This window comes from Macaca mulatta, chromosome 9 (genome assembly GCF_049350105.2).
Source record: "Macaca mulatta isolate MMU2019108-1 chromosome 9, T2T-MMU8v2.0, whole genome shotgun sequence".
In the NCBI taxonomy this organism is placed as follows: domain Eukaryota; kingdom Metazoa; phylum Chordata; class Mammalia; order Primates; family Cercopithecidae; genus Macaca; species Macaca mulatta.
The window spans coordinates 108,231,743-108,245,427 of NC_133414.1; the positions used below are offsets into that span (position 1 = coordinate 108,231,743).

The window sequence follows — 13,685 nt, forward strand, 5'->3', positions numbered from 1 at the left end:
TTCATGAACAAAACACAAAAACTTGACTTTAGTGAATCAGTGATTGGTCTTTCGAAGCCAGGTAGATTATTCTACTACCATCACGTACAGGTATTAGAAATCCTTCTCAATTATTACAATGACATGATTCCTAATTAAAAATAGATTAAAAATCATCTTAGATCAACTCCAATGTTTAGATGTTTCAGTATTAATAAGACACTTGTCATAAGTGTTTACATGTTTGCCTCCCCCTAGGACTACAGATTTGAAAAATAGGAGTAACATGAATTTATCTTATTTTCACTTTCCCATTGGCTCATACCCTATTACTTAGCAGGAGTCATTTTGATTAGCTGTTAAATGCCCACATGAGCTGCATCCTCATTACCATTCATATGAGCATTTAAAAGCTTTACGTACATTATTTTATTGAATTCTTATAAAAATACCCTTTAAGCTAAGCATATTCCCTCTGTGACCTTGGACAAGTTTTTTTTAGCCCCTTTACACCTTTGTTTCCTCATCTGTAAAGCGGGGCTGATGATAGACTTCATGCGGTTGGTGTGAGGATTTAATGAGATAATGCACACAAAGTGCTCAGAACACCAGTGGATACACAGCATCCACCAAGTGTTAGCCACTCTCATTATAGCACAGATGCTTCTTCCCCCTAAATGTCTTTGCCCCACCTCCAGCTTTCTGTTTAGCCTGTATCTCTATATTTTGCCTATAACCTGTAGAACAGGGTTAAACATTTTTATTTATTCTGGTACTTGACTTCTTCTTTTCCCAACTAATGGTTCAGCCATATCTTAATGTTGGCCTCTGTTTGTTTGTGTATTTGTTTTTACACCTCTTTCTTATATTGGCTCTGCATCTGCCCATTCCAGAACGCCCCCACCTTCATACTTCTCTTTTTCCCACTGGTGAAGACTTGTCTGAGCCATCTCCACGAGGCTGCTATTAGCAAACCTCTGCCTTGCCTCCCTGGGGTCCATTCTCAGTTATTTACAGAAATGAAGAGCCTTGCATATCCCACAGTATTCATTCACATTCTGTATCTGAATTTGTGTCTTCATATGGATTTGCCAAATGCTGAAATAATTTACAGTGAGACCCTAACAGCTGGTCTCCCCATCCTGTCCCCTCCCCTGCTCAGCTTCTTCTTGCCACCCTATTCGCACCCTTGAAAGGACAACGTCGCCTCTCAGGTGGGAGGAGTGTGCGCAGGGTGAGGGTGTGTACTTGCACTGTATGTGTCGTGGGAGCTATGACAAATCAAAAAAGAGACCAGGGATTCACAGCCGAGAGCGGGGGGTGCCCTGGGGCACAGTTGCTTTGAGGCCACTGCTGGCCTGGTGTTGCCAGATTTCAGTTTTCAGAAGAAACTAGAAAACTGGATTTTGTCAAGAATCTAGAATATGGTAGAAAGGAATCCAACATGTATTAAACCCCTCTGTGTGTGAGGCACTGTATTTAGTGCTGTACATATGTTCTCTTATTAAATTCTCAAAATAACAGAGATGAGATGAAAAACAGACAAAAAGAAGTTGTCTAGCTTGCCCCAAATTATACACCTAGAAGGGCCAAAGCAGGAATTTGGGCCTAGATGCTGCCTCTATTTTGATTTAAAAGCCCATCTTTTCCAGCTCCTGCTGGGCTGCAAATTTTATAAAGGTGGAATGAAGATCATTTCACAACATGTGTGTAAGCCATAAGTTTTATCCTCTAGAGGCAAGTTACTTCTTAGAGAAGCTGCCGCTGGTCTCTGTCCTTATTTAAAATGCAAGGACCTCTGGGAGCCATAAAACATTAGGCTTTATCAGTTATTACAACAGTTTTGATGAGTTTATGTATTCATTTTCAAATAGCAGCAGTTCCATAGGGAAAATGACACACAAGCTCTAAGAGCTGAGAGAGGGGAGATTGAGGAGGTAAACCCAGAGTTGGATGCTGGGCCATCTGAAAAGGTGGGTCTCTGGACACCTGGTGGCAGTGGGGGTGGGGCAGCTGTGGGGAGGGAGGGAGTGAGAAGCAAGAGCTGTTAAAGGGAAGTCAGGGGTCAGTTCCTCCATAGGTTGTGCGGGGTACCTTACAGACTAGCTATCTCCATTGTACATTCTGGCCCATGTCACCCTCTGCATCTGAGAAGAGGAAAATGGAGGAGCAGAGAGAAAAGAAGGTGGAGGAAAGAAAGTAAGGTGGAGACAGTGTTACAGTGGGTATAATAGCTAGTCAGGCATGAGCAGAACAGGAGAGGGCTCCCCTGCCCCAGGAATGTCAGGAGACTATCAGGTGATTGTCAGGTGGTTGTTAATTGTCTCTCTAAAATAATAATTGGTCACAGCCAGCACCAGAGAAAGGCAGTCTCCCAATAGATAGAAAAAACCTGAAACTAGTGATGAGCAGTTTCCCAATAAGATCTCAGGAGTTGGGCAAGTGGGCTCAAGCATGCGCATTAAGAGGCAAAATGGCAGAGTTTAATTGGTATTTGACCTTCTAGAAACATTCAGCTGGTAAGGCAAGAGTGCCTCAAGGGAGTGTGCATACAACTCCGGTAAGCACACTGCACATGCTCACCTCCCAAATGCTAGCAGGCCACTGCACAAGCAGACAGCTCACACAAAGGAAGAATCGGGGAGAAGGGACACAAGACCCCAGAAGTGTGCCAGTGTATAAAACCCCAAGTCAAAGGTCAAACAGCGCACTGGATCTCTCAAGTCATCCACTTGGCCCTCTTCTAAGTGTACTTGACTTCTTTTCATTCCTGCTCTGAAACTTGCCTTGGTCTCTCCTTCTGCCTTATGCCCAGGAGGCAAGAATTGAAGTTGCTGCAGACCCATATGGATTTGCTGTCGGTAACAACAGGACAGAGAAGCAAAGGAGAACAAAGAGAGGGGAAGAACATCTTAGGGAGGAAAGAAGAGATTCACAGGAAACCACAGTGAAGAAGGAGGGAATAATATGAGGGGCACAGACTCAGTATTGATATTTTACCATACACCTCTAGTAAACAGACATGCTTACAATAAGCCATTTTGGAGAAAACCAAGTCCCTTTGGTACAATAGTGGAGAGTGAGAGGGGACAGTCAATAGCAGGTTGTAAAGAAGGAGGACAGCCAGCGGGCAGGCTGTCCTGGTCGCTTGCCCCGCCCCCTCTCTGTGTCCTGGGAAGCCTTTGGGACAGATTTACTTTACCTCATCCTCAAGGAGGCCTTTGGGTTTGGGTGGGACTCGAGGTTTCTGCAGAGCAGTCAGGGCCGGCAGGGTGGAGGTGAGCCTTGCTTTCTCTGAAGGCCAGCTGGGCTTACTGGGAAGTGTCTTGCTGAAGGGTGGGGAATGCCTCTGGCTTGATCGATTGTCTTGAAAGGAACAAACAAAAAACATAACATAAAAGAGGCTCCGGATCATTTCCTGGGTGGAAGCCATTGAGATCTAGAAAGTATAAAACCACAGGTGTCTATGTAGCCACAAATGATCCACGGGCATTCCTTGAAAGAGTAAAGTGAAATGTTAGGCCAAAAATTTCAACTGCCTATTGACTTAAACGACAAAAACTGGAAGAATGTCCTCATTAAAAATATCCTTCCAGGGCAGTGATGGTCACCCAGAGGTTCAGGAGAGCCAACAACCCAACACTTGGCCACACAGAGGGCATGGAAGCAGCACTGGTGGGTGCGGGCTGGGGGTGAGGTGCTCCTGGCTTTTAAAAATGCCAAGGTCTAGGTTCCACCCCAGCCTGGCAATGTCTGAACTTCTCAGGAGGAGTCTGGCATTACGGGTTGGAAAAGTTCCCCAGGTTATGCTAAAGCGTTTCCAGGTGGTGATTATTCATGTGGGTCAACCTCCATGCTCCTTCCCTCAGTGATTTCGCTCCATTCACAGGGAATCTGTGGGATCCCTTTGGTCCAGGACTGTCCTTCTCAGCAGGTATCAGAAAAGGAGTCAGGCTCTAAGGCCAACTGGGTCTGAGTTCTGCCCCTTGCTCAGCCACTCACTAGCTGTGCTCTTTGGGGCTGGTTATTCAACCTCTCTGGGACTCACATTCTTCACTGTTATTTTTAATTTTTTATTTTTTTTTTGAGACAAAGTCTCGCTCTGTTGCCCAGGCTAGAGTGCAGTGGCGTGATCTCTGGTCACTGCAACCTCCGCCTCCCAGGTTCAAGCAATTCTCCTGCCTCAGCCTCCCGAGTAGCTGGGATTACAGGCATGTGCCACCATGCCTGGCTAATTTTTGTATTTTTAGTAGAGATGGGGCTTTACCATGTTGGCCAGGCTGGTTTTGAACTCCTTACCTCAAGTGATTCACCCACCTCAGCCTCCTGAAGTGTTAGGATTACAGGCGTGAGCCACCATGCCCGGCCAACATTCTTCATTTTTAAAATGAGGATCATAATATCGACCTTAGAGATCTTGCGGGGATTAGGAAGACGGCAGTGAAGGCAGTAGGTGCAGTGTGTCTGCCTAATAAGTAGAATTCATATCACCTGTGCCATGTGAGCAAGGCCTTAGGCGGCCTCAAGTCTACCCCAGCAATTCAATGAGCTGAGCAAAGATTCAGACTGATGTGTTTTAGGAAAATCTTAGCATAGGAATAACCTGGCGTATTCTTCATACTGGGAACAGCACAGGTGCTAGCACTGGCCTCTGGATTGCATCACTGGCTTGCTGCTTCCTCCTGTGACAGCCCCAGCTCGCCTGGTGCGGCTGTCCTTGCCTGTTAGGCCCCTGCCTCTATGCTCACCTCCTGGTGCCTGCCCCTGCCCTCGGCCCTCACTGCTTGTTGAAGGTATGTGGTTAACTTCACCTCTGCTGCCTCCTCAGAAGCCTCTTTCTGGTGGTGTGGCTGTACTCAGCCACGAGGGCATCCTTCCTTCTGTGCCTTAACTCTTGTCAGTTTTATTTGCAGCTCCTGGAGTTTACTCAGATTTCTGAGTCAAAAAATATTTAATGTAATATTTAAGCCCATCAGAAGTAGCAAAACACAGGAGACAGGCTTTGAAGAGTGTGATTTTTTATTTTTTTGAGACAGTTTCACTCTTGTTGCCCAGGCTGGAGTGCGGTGGCGCCATCTTGGCTCACCACAACCTCCGCCTCCTGGGTTCAAGCGATTCTACTGCCTCAGCCTCCCTAGTAACTGGGATTACTGGTATGCACCACCATGCCCGGCTAATTTTTTTGTGTTTTTAATAGAGATGGGGTTTCGCCATGTTGGCCAGGCTGGTTTTGAACTCCTAATGTCAGGTGATCCACCCACTTTGGCTTCCCAAAGTGCTGGGATTACAGGTGTGAGCCACCACACTCAGCCAAGAGCGTGTGCTTGAATGAACCACTTAACCACCCTGAATTGCAGTAGCCCTTTCCTCCCCAGGGTTGTTGTGATGATTGAAAAAGGTCATTCACCAAGTATGGTGGGTGGTGCATAGAGCAGAGTTGTGAAGAGCTGGGCTTTGGAAGCTGGGAGCCCTGTCTTGCATCCCAGCTCCATCACTTAGAGAATCTTGGCCCAGTCAGTTCACTCCTCTGACCTCTTTCATGGGATTATCAAGGGGGTTAGGTAGAACCCCGGGGGAAAGCACTAAACTGTAAATTAGAAGATCTCTGGGAGTATGTGCCTCCTGCATGCAGCTAAATGCTCAGTGCTTAGCATAGTTCTGGTGCATGGCAGGTGCTCAACAGATCAACTGTGGCAACCCAGTAAGCCCAGCTGGTCTTCACTTTACTTTCATTCAGTGAAGCAAGGAGCAGTGCCTGGTACACTGTAAGGAAGGGGTTAATGGCAGTGGGATGTTAAATGTAGAGCCAGTCCACACAAATGCTGGCATCGCCATGACCATCATGGACATACTTGCTCTCTGAACCTTTGGGGAACTTAGTCATCTGCCAAGACTGGAACAAAGATGGGCGTTAAAATACATACTTGGGGCCAGGTGCAGTGGCTCACGCCTGTAATCCCAGCACTTTGGGAGGCTGAGGCAGTTGGATCACTTGAGGTCAGGAGTTCGAGACCAGCCTGGCCAACGTGAGGAAATCCTGTCTCTACTAAAAATACAAAAGTTAGCCGGATGTTGTGGTGGGTGCCTGTGGTCCCAGCTACTCAGGAGGCTGAGGCAGGAGGTTGAACCCAGGAGGCAGAGGTTGCAGTGAGACGAGTTCATGCCACTGCACTCCAACCTAGGTGACAGAGTGAGACTCTGTCTCAAAAAAAAAAAAAAAAAAAAAAAAAATACTCGGCCAGACCCAAGCTGTGTCCGTTTAACCCATGAGGCTCATTCCAGGTTTGGGGCTCCTGAGCACCTGTACCCGCTGGTAAAACCCCACAGTCTGGACTAGACATGGGAGGAAGGTGAGGCAGACACTGGGATCCTCGAAGCTCATTGTTCTGTACAGACTTCTTAAGAGAAATCCCAGAACCTTTAGCACACGAAGCCCTAAAAGTGGGGACTCATCTCAGGGTTGCTTTCCCTGGGAGTGTTGGGCAGGGGTGGAACCATCGGGGTATGCTGGGTTTGTTTATTTATTTATTTATGCCTGCTTTCAAAGTTCCAGACCTAGGAAAGATGTCCCTTCCCCTGGAATGGGAAAACCCTACAGCTTGGGATCCTTTACCTGGGAGCCCAGATCCCCTGCTTGGAGGTGGTGGGAGTGGGAGGCAGGCAGAGGCCCTCAGGCCGCAGCCGGGTTTGTCCCCACCTTGCAATCTTGGCCATCCCACCTCCCCATGGGCCTGGAAGGCAGAGTGCCCAGGTCTGTGGGGGACCTCACCTACGTACTCGCCCCTGGCGAAGGGCAGGGCTGGGTGAACCGGCCTGGTCTCCTGCTCTACCGGAGGCGGCTCGTAGCTGTCATCAGCATTCTCCTCGGCGGGCATCACGTACATCTCTGAGTCGGAGTGCTCGTCTGGATTTTCATAGTCGCTGTCCTGCAAGCGCAGATGCAGACACTGTGCTCAGCGTCCCCGTCTGTGCTGCCTGGCCATCAGGACCATTCCTGCCTTGGGAGGCCGGAGCAGTGACAGGAGACAAGGCTTGGAGAGATTGACTTCACAAGGATAGGCAGTTAGTAAGAGGCAAAGCTGGGGTTTGAAGCAGGCCTTTCTGCCTCCAAAGTTTATCCTCCCCACCACTGCACTGTCCTGGGGGGACACAGGAACTACTTAACGCTAACAGGAGCTGACACTCTGTAGATCCACAAAGAATAACAATAGGAGATAATAAAATATGTTTTTAAAAGATAGAAAAAGGACCCAGTAAAACAGAATAACCAATGGGTTTTATCTATTATGAATGCTGATCACTGAAGAGAAAGTAGTTTTAACACGAAGAGGGTGAGGAGACACACAGGACCAACTAGATATCTTTCAGATGAGATTTTTTAAAAATTCCAAGCAGAGTTGGTAAGCTGCAGGGTCAAGGCTTCAAATGGACTCAGAGTTCACTCTCTTTATTTTTGTTTTTTTCTTTTTTTGAGATGGAGTCTCGCTCTGTTGCCCAGGCTGGAGTGCAGTGGCGCAATCTCAGCTCACTGCAACCTCTGCCTCCTGGGTTCCAGCAATTCTCCTGCCTCAGTCTCCCAAGTAGCTGGGATTACAAGCATGCACCACCATGCCTGGCTATTTTTTTTTTTTTTTTTTGAAACTGAGTTGTGCTTTGTCACCCAGGCTAGAGTGCAGTGGCACAATCTCAGTTCACTGCAACCTCCACTTCCTGGGTTCAAGCTATTCTCCTGTCTCACTCTCGAGTAGCTGGGATTACAAATTGCGCCACCAAGCCCGGCTAATTTTTGTATTTTTAGTAAAGATGGGTTTCACCATGTTGGCCAGGCTGGTCTCAAACTCCTGACCTCAGGTGATCCGCCCACCTCGGCCTCCCAAAGTGCTGACATTACAGGCATGAACCACCGCGCCCAGCCTGTTTTTTCAAATCCACATTTTATTTAAGTCCACATTGAAAATACATTCTCATGGTCTAAAGTCCAAATGGCTCAGAAGGATATAAGGTGCAATCTCTTTTTCAGCCTCTCTTCTTCTCACCACAGAGGCAAAAAGAGTTACTAGGCTTCTTGTGCATGTTTTTCAGAGGTGTTTTATGTATATACCGTTTGTACATACATTAATGTGGAGGAAATATTTGACTCAGGACATAAGAGGTCCTCTGGCCTCTAAGTCCACCGCCCCCACACTCTGCCTATCACATTGCATGATCTGTACATGACTTTCCACTTGCTTTTTGGCCTGTAGCCTTTCATGAGCAATTTTATATAGCAGGATTTTTTTTTCCTGTTGATCTTTTAAAAAAAGAATTGTAGGGGTACATAGTAGGTCTATATATATATATATATATATATATATATATGGGGTATATGAGATATTTTGAAACAGGCATACAATGTGTAGTAATCACATCTGGGTAAATGGGGTATCCATCTCTCAAGCATTCATCTTTTTTGTGTGTTATAAGCATTCCAGTTATATTCTTTTAGTTATTTTTAAATGTACAATAAGTTATTGTTGACTGTAGTCACCCTGTTGTCAAACACCAGGTCTTATTCATCCTAACTATATTTTTGCACCCATTAACCGTCCCCATTTCCCTCCCCAACCTGCTGCCCCTTCGACCACCCTTCTCAGCCTCCGGTAAACGTCATTCTACTGTCCGTCTTTATGAGTTCAAGTGTTTTAATTTTTAGCTCCTACAAATGAATGAGAACTTATAACAGGATTTTTTTTTAATCAAGAAAGCTTGGAGGCTTTATTAACGAGCCCGGATTTCATTCTGCATGCAGGGGGGATCCATCTACTGACATCAAAAGAGCTGTGAGTGAATGCTTACTCAGTCCTTAGTATGGCTGGTATCTTCATTTTGGTGGTTTGATTTTGGGGAAAGTCATGGCCTCCTCTCCAGGCTGATTTTATTTTGTGCTTTCTAAGTCCCCATTGTGTGCTCTTTTTCAACCAGCCAGCTTGCTCAGTTTTCTTCTCTTACCTCTGAATGTGGACCAACCAATTTCTTTGCTTTACATGTGGCCCTGTGTGTGTGCAGCCAGCAGGGGGCGCAGCGGCAGTGCGTCTCAGGGAGCTGCGGCGGCTGGGCCCCAGGAGGAGCTCCATGACCAAGAGATGGGCAGAAAAGTCAACCCTCCCTTACCCTCACTTTTCTTTTCTTTTTCTGCAGTTGGAGGAGGACGAACTCCTGTCTCCTGAGACTCTGTATAAACTCCAGATAGTGTGCACAGCTGGGCACAGGACTGGAGGTCTGAGTCCTGGGTTCTCATTCCACTGAACTGGGTGAGTTTCATTCTCCTGGCCTCAGTTTTCTTATCTGTGAAATGGGTATGTGGTTGTACGGAAGGCTTCTTGGGACCCTTCCAGATCTAAAACTCACAGGTTAGAGCAAGCTAACATTCTGGATGAATTTGATATAAGTGAGGAATAATTATTGTGAAGAAAAGTTTTTAGAATGTCTTGTCCCTATAACACTCAGCCCAAGAGAGAAGCGAGTACAGGGGCTTGCAGATTTCAGAGCTACCTCAAAGAGGTAATTCCAATACAACATCCCCAGTGTCATCATGACTAGGTCCCTCTCTCTCTCTCTCTGTGGGCTCCCGAGCTCTGCTAATGTTCTCTTGATCACAGCAAGCACCTTGGTGGCAAAGAGCCTGGTCCTGAGATCTGAGGGCCTGGGTTTGAATTGTGGAACTGCAAGTGACTGAAACTTTCTCTGTCTTGGTCCTGGAGGCTCCCTCATGTGCCAGACACTTATTCTTTAGTTGCTGGTTCGTTTAGGGCTCCTGGCCGGGGGTCAGGCAGTGATGGGGCACTGGGGAGTTAAGGGCAAAGGCATTTGCCAACTGATATGGAAACATTTAAACATTTTTACACCTGTTTTGGCTGTGCTAGTGAGTACTCTGAACACCAGCACTGAAGGTGGGCATAAGCCTCAAAGGGCTGTGGTGAGGTTTAAATGGGGTTATGTGTGGAAAACTCTTAGCCAGGCACACAGTGAGTGCCAGTCAAGTCAGCTGGTATGCAGTATGCCTCGCCTGTAGGTGACCTTCCCAAGTCTGCCCTCTTGGGACGTGCGGCTGACCACCAGCATGTAATTCAGAAATAAGACCTTCAAAAGGCCTCCCATGGGACCCTGATGCCCTCCTGGTTCCAGGAGCAAATACTTACAAAGTCATCGGACCACTGCTCCTCTTCGTCAGCGGGGCTCTCTGCAACAGCAGGGGAGAAGCAGAAGGCACAAGCGTGAGCCTCAGCTGGCCAGCCCCAGCCCATCCACACATACTTTGCACCTGCCTTCCCTTCCCTTTGGGCTTTCTGGTGCCATATACTTGACCTTGGGTTCGTTACTACAATCATATGTTCACTTACTTTTGACTTTTTAAAAAATGTTAATTCTCCAAGCATAGAGAGACGTCCCACTGGGCAGAGCAGTGTGCATCTGATCCATGTGCGGGCTTTATTAAGGGACATTTCTGGGTCCCCCAGTAGAGACTTACAATTTATACTACATGGCTTCTAAGGACTTCAGAGAATGGCGTCGTAGGAAGAGCACTGGACAGGGAATCAGACAGACCTAAGTTCTTATCCAGGTTCTGTTTCAAATGTGTTGGAGTGTGGGCAAGACCTCTAACATCTCTGAGCCTGTTTCCAGATCCATACAATGAGGGGAGCATTTCTATGATCCTCTCTGGCTCTAACTTTGACTTTTCTTGTTAAAAAAAAAAAATTAGGCCGGGCACGGTGGTTCAAGCCTGTAATCCCAGCACTTTGGGAGGCCGAGATGGGTGGATCACGAAGTCAGGAGATCGAGACCATCCTGGCGAACACAGTGAAACCCCGTCTCTACTAAAACTACAAAAAACTAGCCGGGCGAGGTGGCGGGCGCCTGTAGTCTCAGCTACTCGGGAGGCTGAGGCAGGAGAATGGCGTAAACCCGGGAGGCGGAGCTTGCAGTGAGCTGAGATCCGGCCACTGCACTCCAGCCTGGGCGACAGAGCGAGACTCCGTCTCAAAAAAAAAAAAATTATCCAATGCTTTACTATGTGCCAGGCAATGTTATCAGAGCTCTGTCCTCTTTTAACCCTCTCAAAGACCCTGTGAGGGGCTGGGCATTGGACTTATGCCTGTAATCCCAGCACTGTAGTCCCAGCACTTTGAGAGGCCAAGGCAGGGGGGTCGCTTAAGCCCAGGAGTTCAAGACCAGTCTGGGCAACGTGGCAAGGCCCCATCTCTACAAAAAAATAAAATGATTAGCTGGGTGTGGTGGTCCACATCTGTAGTTCCAGCTACTTGGCAGACAGACGGGAGGATTGCTTGAGCCCAGGGGGTCGAGGCTGCAGTGAACTGTGATTGTGCCATTGCACTCTAGCTGGGGTGACAGAGTAAGACCCTGTCTCAAAAGAAAAAAAAAAAAATCACCTAAACTTTGTGAGGAAAATGAGGCCTAGAGCAGATAAGTCACGTACCCAAGGTCAGATAGTATAATAAATGGCAGAACCAGGAGTTGAACCCCACAGGTTGCCTTCCACGGGCATGCGCTGAGCCCCTACATAGTGCTACCTCGCTCCAGGGGCAGGAGGTGCCGTCCTGGGCTCTGCACGGGCATATAGAAATGGATATGACAGGTTGTGGTCCTTAAGTAGTTTATCAACTTGTAGAATAAAATAAGTCTGAATTTTGACAGCCCAGGCGAATATTTGACCCCTTTCCCTCCAAAACACATTTAGAGTATGAGAAACTTAGCATCTAGCCTATCACATAAACTGACCTTCGAGGTTAAACGGGATTCACTCTGCTGTGTAGGAATGAACTAGACACAGGCCATGTGGCAGAGTGGCTCCATGACAGCACCACAGAGGGTCCCAGCTCCCTCCTGCCCCTCTGAGCAGCCACTGCCACAGAGGACCCAGGGGATGCTCCTAAATTCCCCAGAACCTCAACAGAACCTTTTCTAGTTTTATTTTTATGTTTTTGCTATTTCTACCCCTGCCACAGCAGACTACCAGCCTCCAGAGAGTCAAACATTTGGGTACTCCAGAGGCACCAGCAAAGGAATTGCAGAGGGGAAATGGGGTCAGGAAGGAGACTGTGGGATCGGAGTGGCCACATTTTAAGCAATAGCAGCAGCAGCAGCACCCTCTTTTGGGAAAAACATGATAGAAGGAGCCTTACTCTACAAGCCAAACATGGGTCACGCTTTGACGTGAACAGAAAAGAATTCTTAACACATTATTCTTTGGGTTGACTAATGCCGAATTAGAGTGTACTGCAATCATTGGGGTTGGGCAAGAAACTCTAGAAGACTGGGTGAATAAATCCTCTTCCCAATATGATTACCTGGCACAATGGGGGAGTATGTTTCTTTTTACTTCTTTTTTTTTTTTTTTTTTTGAGATAGTCTCACTCTGTGGCCCAGGTGGGAGTGCAGTGGCACGATCATGGCTCACTGCAGCTTCAATCTCCTTGGTGCAAGCAATCCTGCTTCCTCAGCCTCCTGAGTAGCTGGCACGTGCCACCATGCCCAGCTAACTTCTGTATTTTTTGTAGAGATGGCGTTTTGCCATGTTGCCCAGGCTAGTCTTGAACTTGTGGGTTCATATGACTCGCCCGCCTCTGCCTCCAAAAGTGCTGGGATGACAGGCGTAGGCCACCGCATCTGGTCAATATGTTTCTAACACCTTAAGTCTGGGGTCACTGAAGATCGACACTTAAGATGGCAAGAGTTTTTGTAACAACCATTTACATAGAAACCTTCATAAAATGCCTCTATGAAACCCACTTCCCTGCCTGGATAACTGCATTTGCTCCACCCTTTCTCAGTGAGTGGGGGTCTACTTTATGATCAGTCCCTGGTGAAAGTAGCTGCATTAGCCATCTAACTAGTGTCCCTGTCTCCATTGTCTTTATTCTCCAATCCATCCATCCTACTGTTTGTAGTTGTTTTATTAAAATAAAGGTTGGATTACACTGTTCCTTTCCTTAAGAGTCATCAGTGACTCCCTATGGAATCAAGTCCAGGTTCTGCGTCAACACATTTCGATGCCTCCGCCTTCTGTCCCACCACCGACTTCTTGCGGCAGGCTCCCACGCTCACTGACAGTAACACCAGACAGCCTCCTCCTCCCGTCGTGCACTTTGCTGATTCTCTGCTCTGCTCGTGCCATTCCTCCAGCCCACCTTCCTTCTTCCATGGAAATCCCTGTCACTTCTCCTCCACAAAGTCTACCCCAGTCTCTTGTCGTAATCAATTGCTTCTTTTTCTGGGCCCTCTGGGAAGCTGGTGGCACCGTGATGTCACACATATTTCGTTCTGTCCTGTGCTGTGATTAAGTTGTTCATGTCTCGCTGTACTGGAAAGTAAGGCCTATCTAATTTAACTTTGCATCTGGGCAGAATTTTGCATTTGTAATTAGTGTATTAATAAAAGTGTGAACTAATACATGACTTAAATAAAGGAGCATTAGGACAGCAACAATCGATTCCATTTACTGAACACTTCCTATGTGCTGGGTGCCAGGCTAAGTGTTCTAAAAGTATATTCTTACAACAGCACTATGTGGTAGGTGTTATTTTTATCTTTATTTTACAGTGGGGAGACTTGGTTTTGAAAGAGGTTGTAAAACCTGCCTGAGGCTACATGGCTGGTGAGTCTGGGAGCTGGGTTGGAAGCCAGGCTGTGTTGGCTCCTGCAGCTGA

At 47.2% G+C, this 13,685-nt stretch overlaps 1 protein-coding gene and 1 long non-coding RNA gene across 5 annotated transcripts in view; both read right to left on the reverse strand.

The window, feature by feature from the left end:
• The window catches only part of BLNK (B cell linker), a 79,410-nt gene that overhangs the window by 28,378 nt on the left and 37,347 nt on the right, over positions 1-13,685 (reverse strand). For all 4 annotated transcript variants that reach the window (XM_077946967.1, XM_015147832.3, XM_077946968.1 and 1 more), the window contains exons 4-6: positions 10,158-10,198; positions 6,749-6,905; positions 3,182-3,345 (exon numbers count right to left, since the gene is read on the reverse strand). In XM_077946967.1, the coding sequence (XP_077803093.1) occupies positions 3,182-3,345; positions 6,749-6,905; positions 10,158-10,198 (362 nt within the window). The remainder of the gene's footprint in view (positions 1-3,181; positions 3,346-6,748; positions 6,906-10,157; positions 10,199-13,685) is intronic.
• On the reverse strand, positions 4,215-6,215 carry LOC144331227 (uncharacterized). The gene is made up of 2 exons (XR_013398198.1): positions 5,945-6,215; positions 4,215-5,257 (listed from the first exon to the last, which is right to left on the reverse strand). It is a non-coding gene; the product is annotated as an uncharacterized LOC144331227 (long non-coding RNA).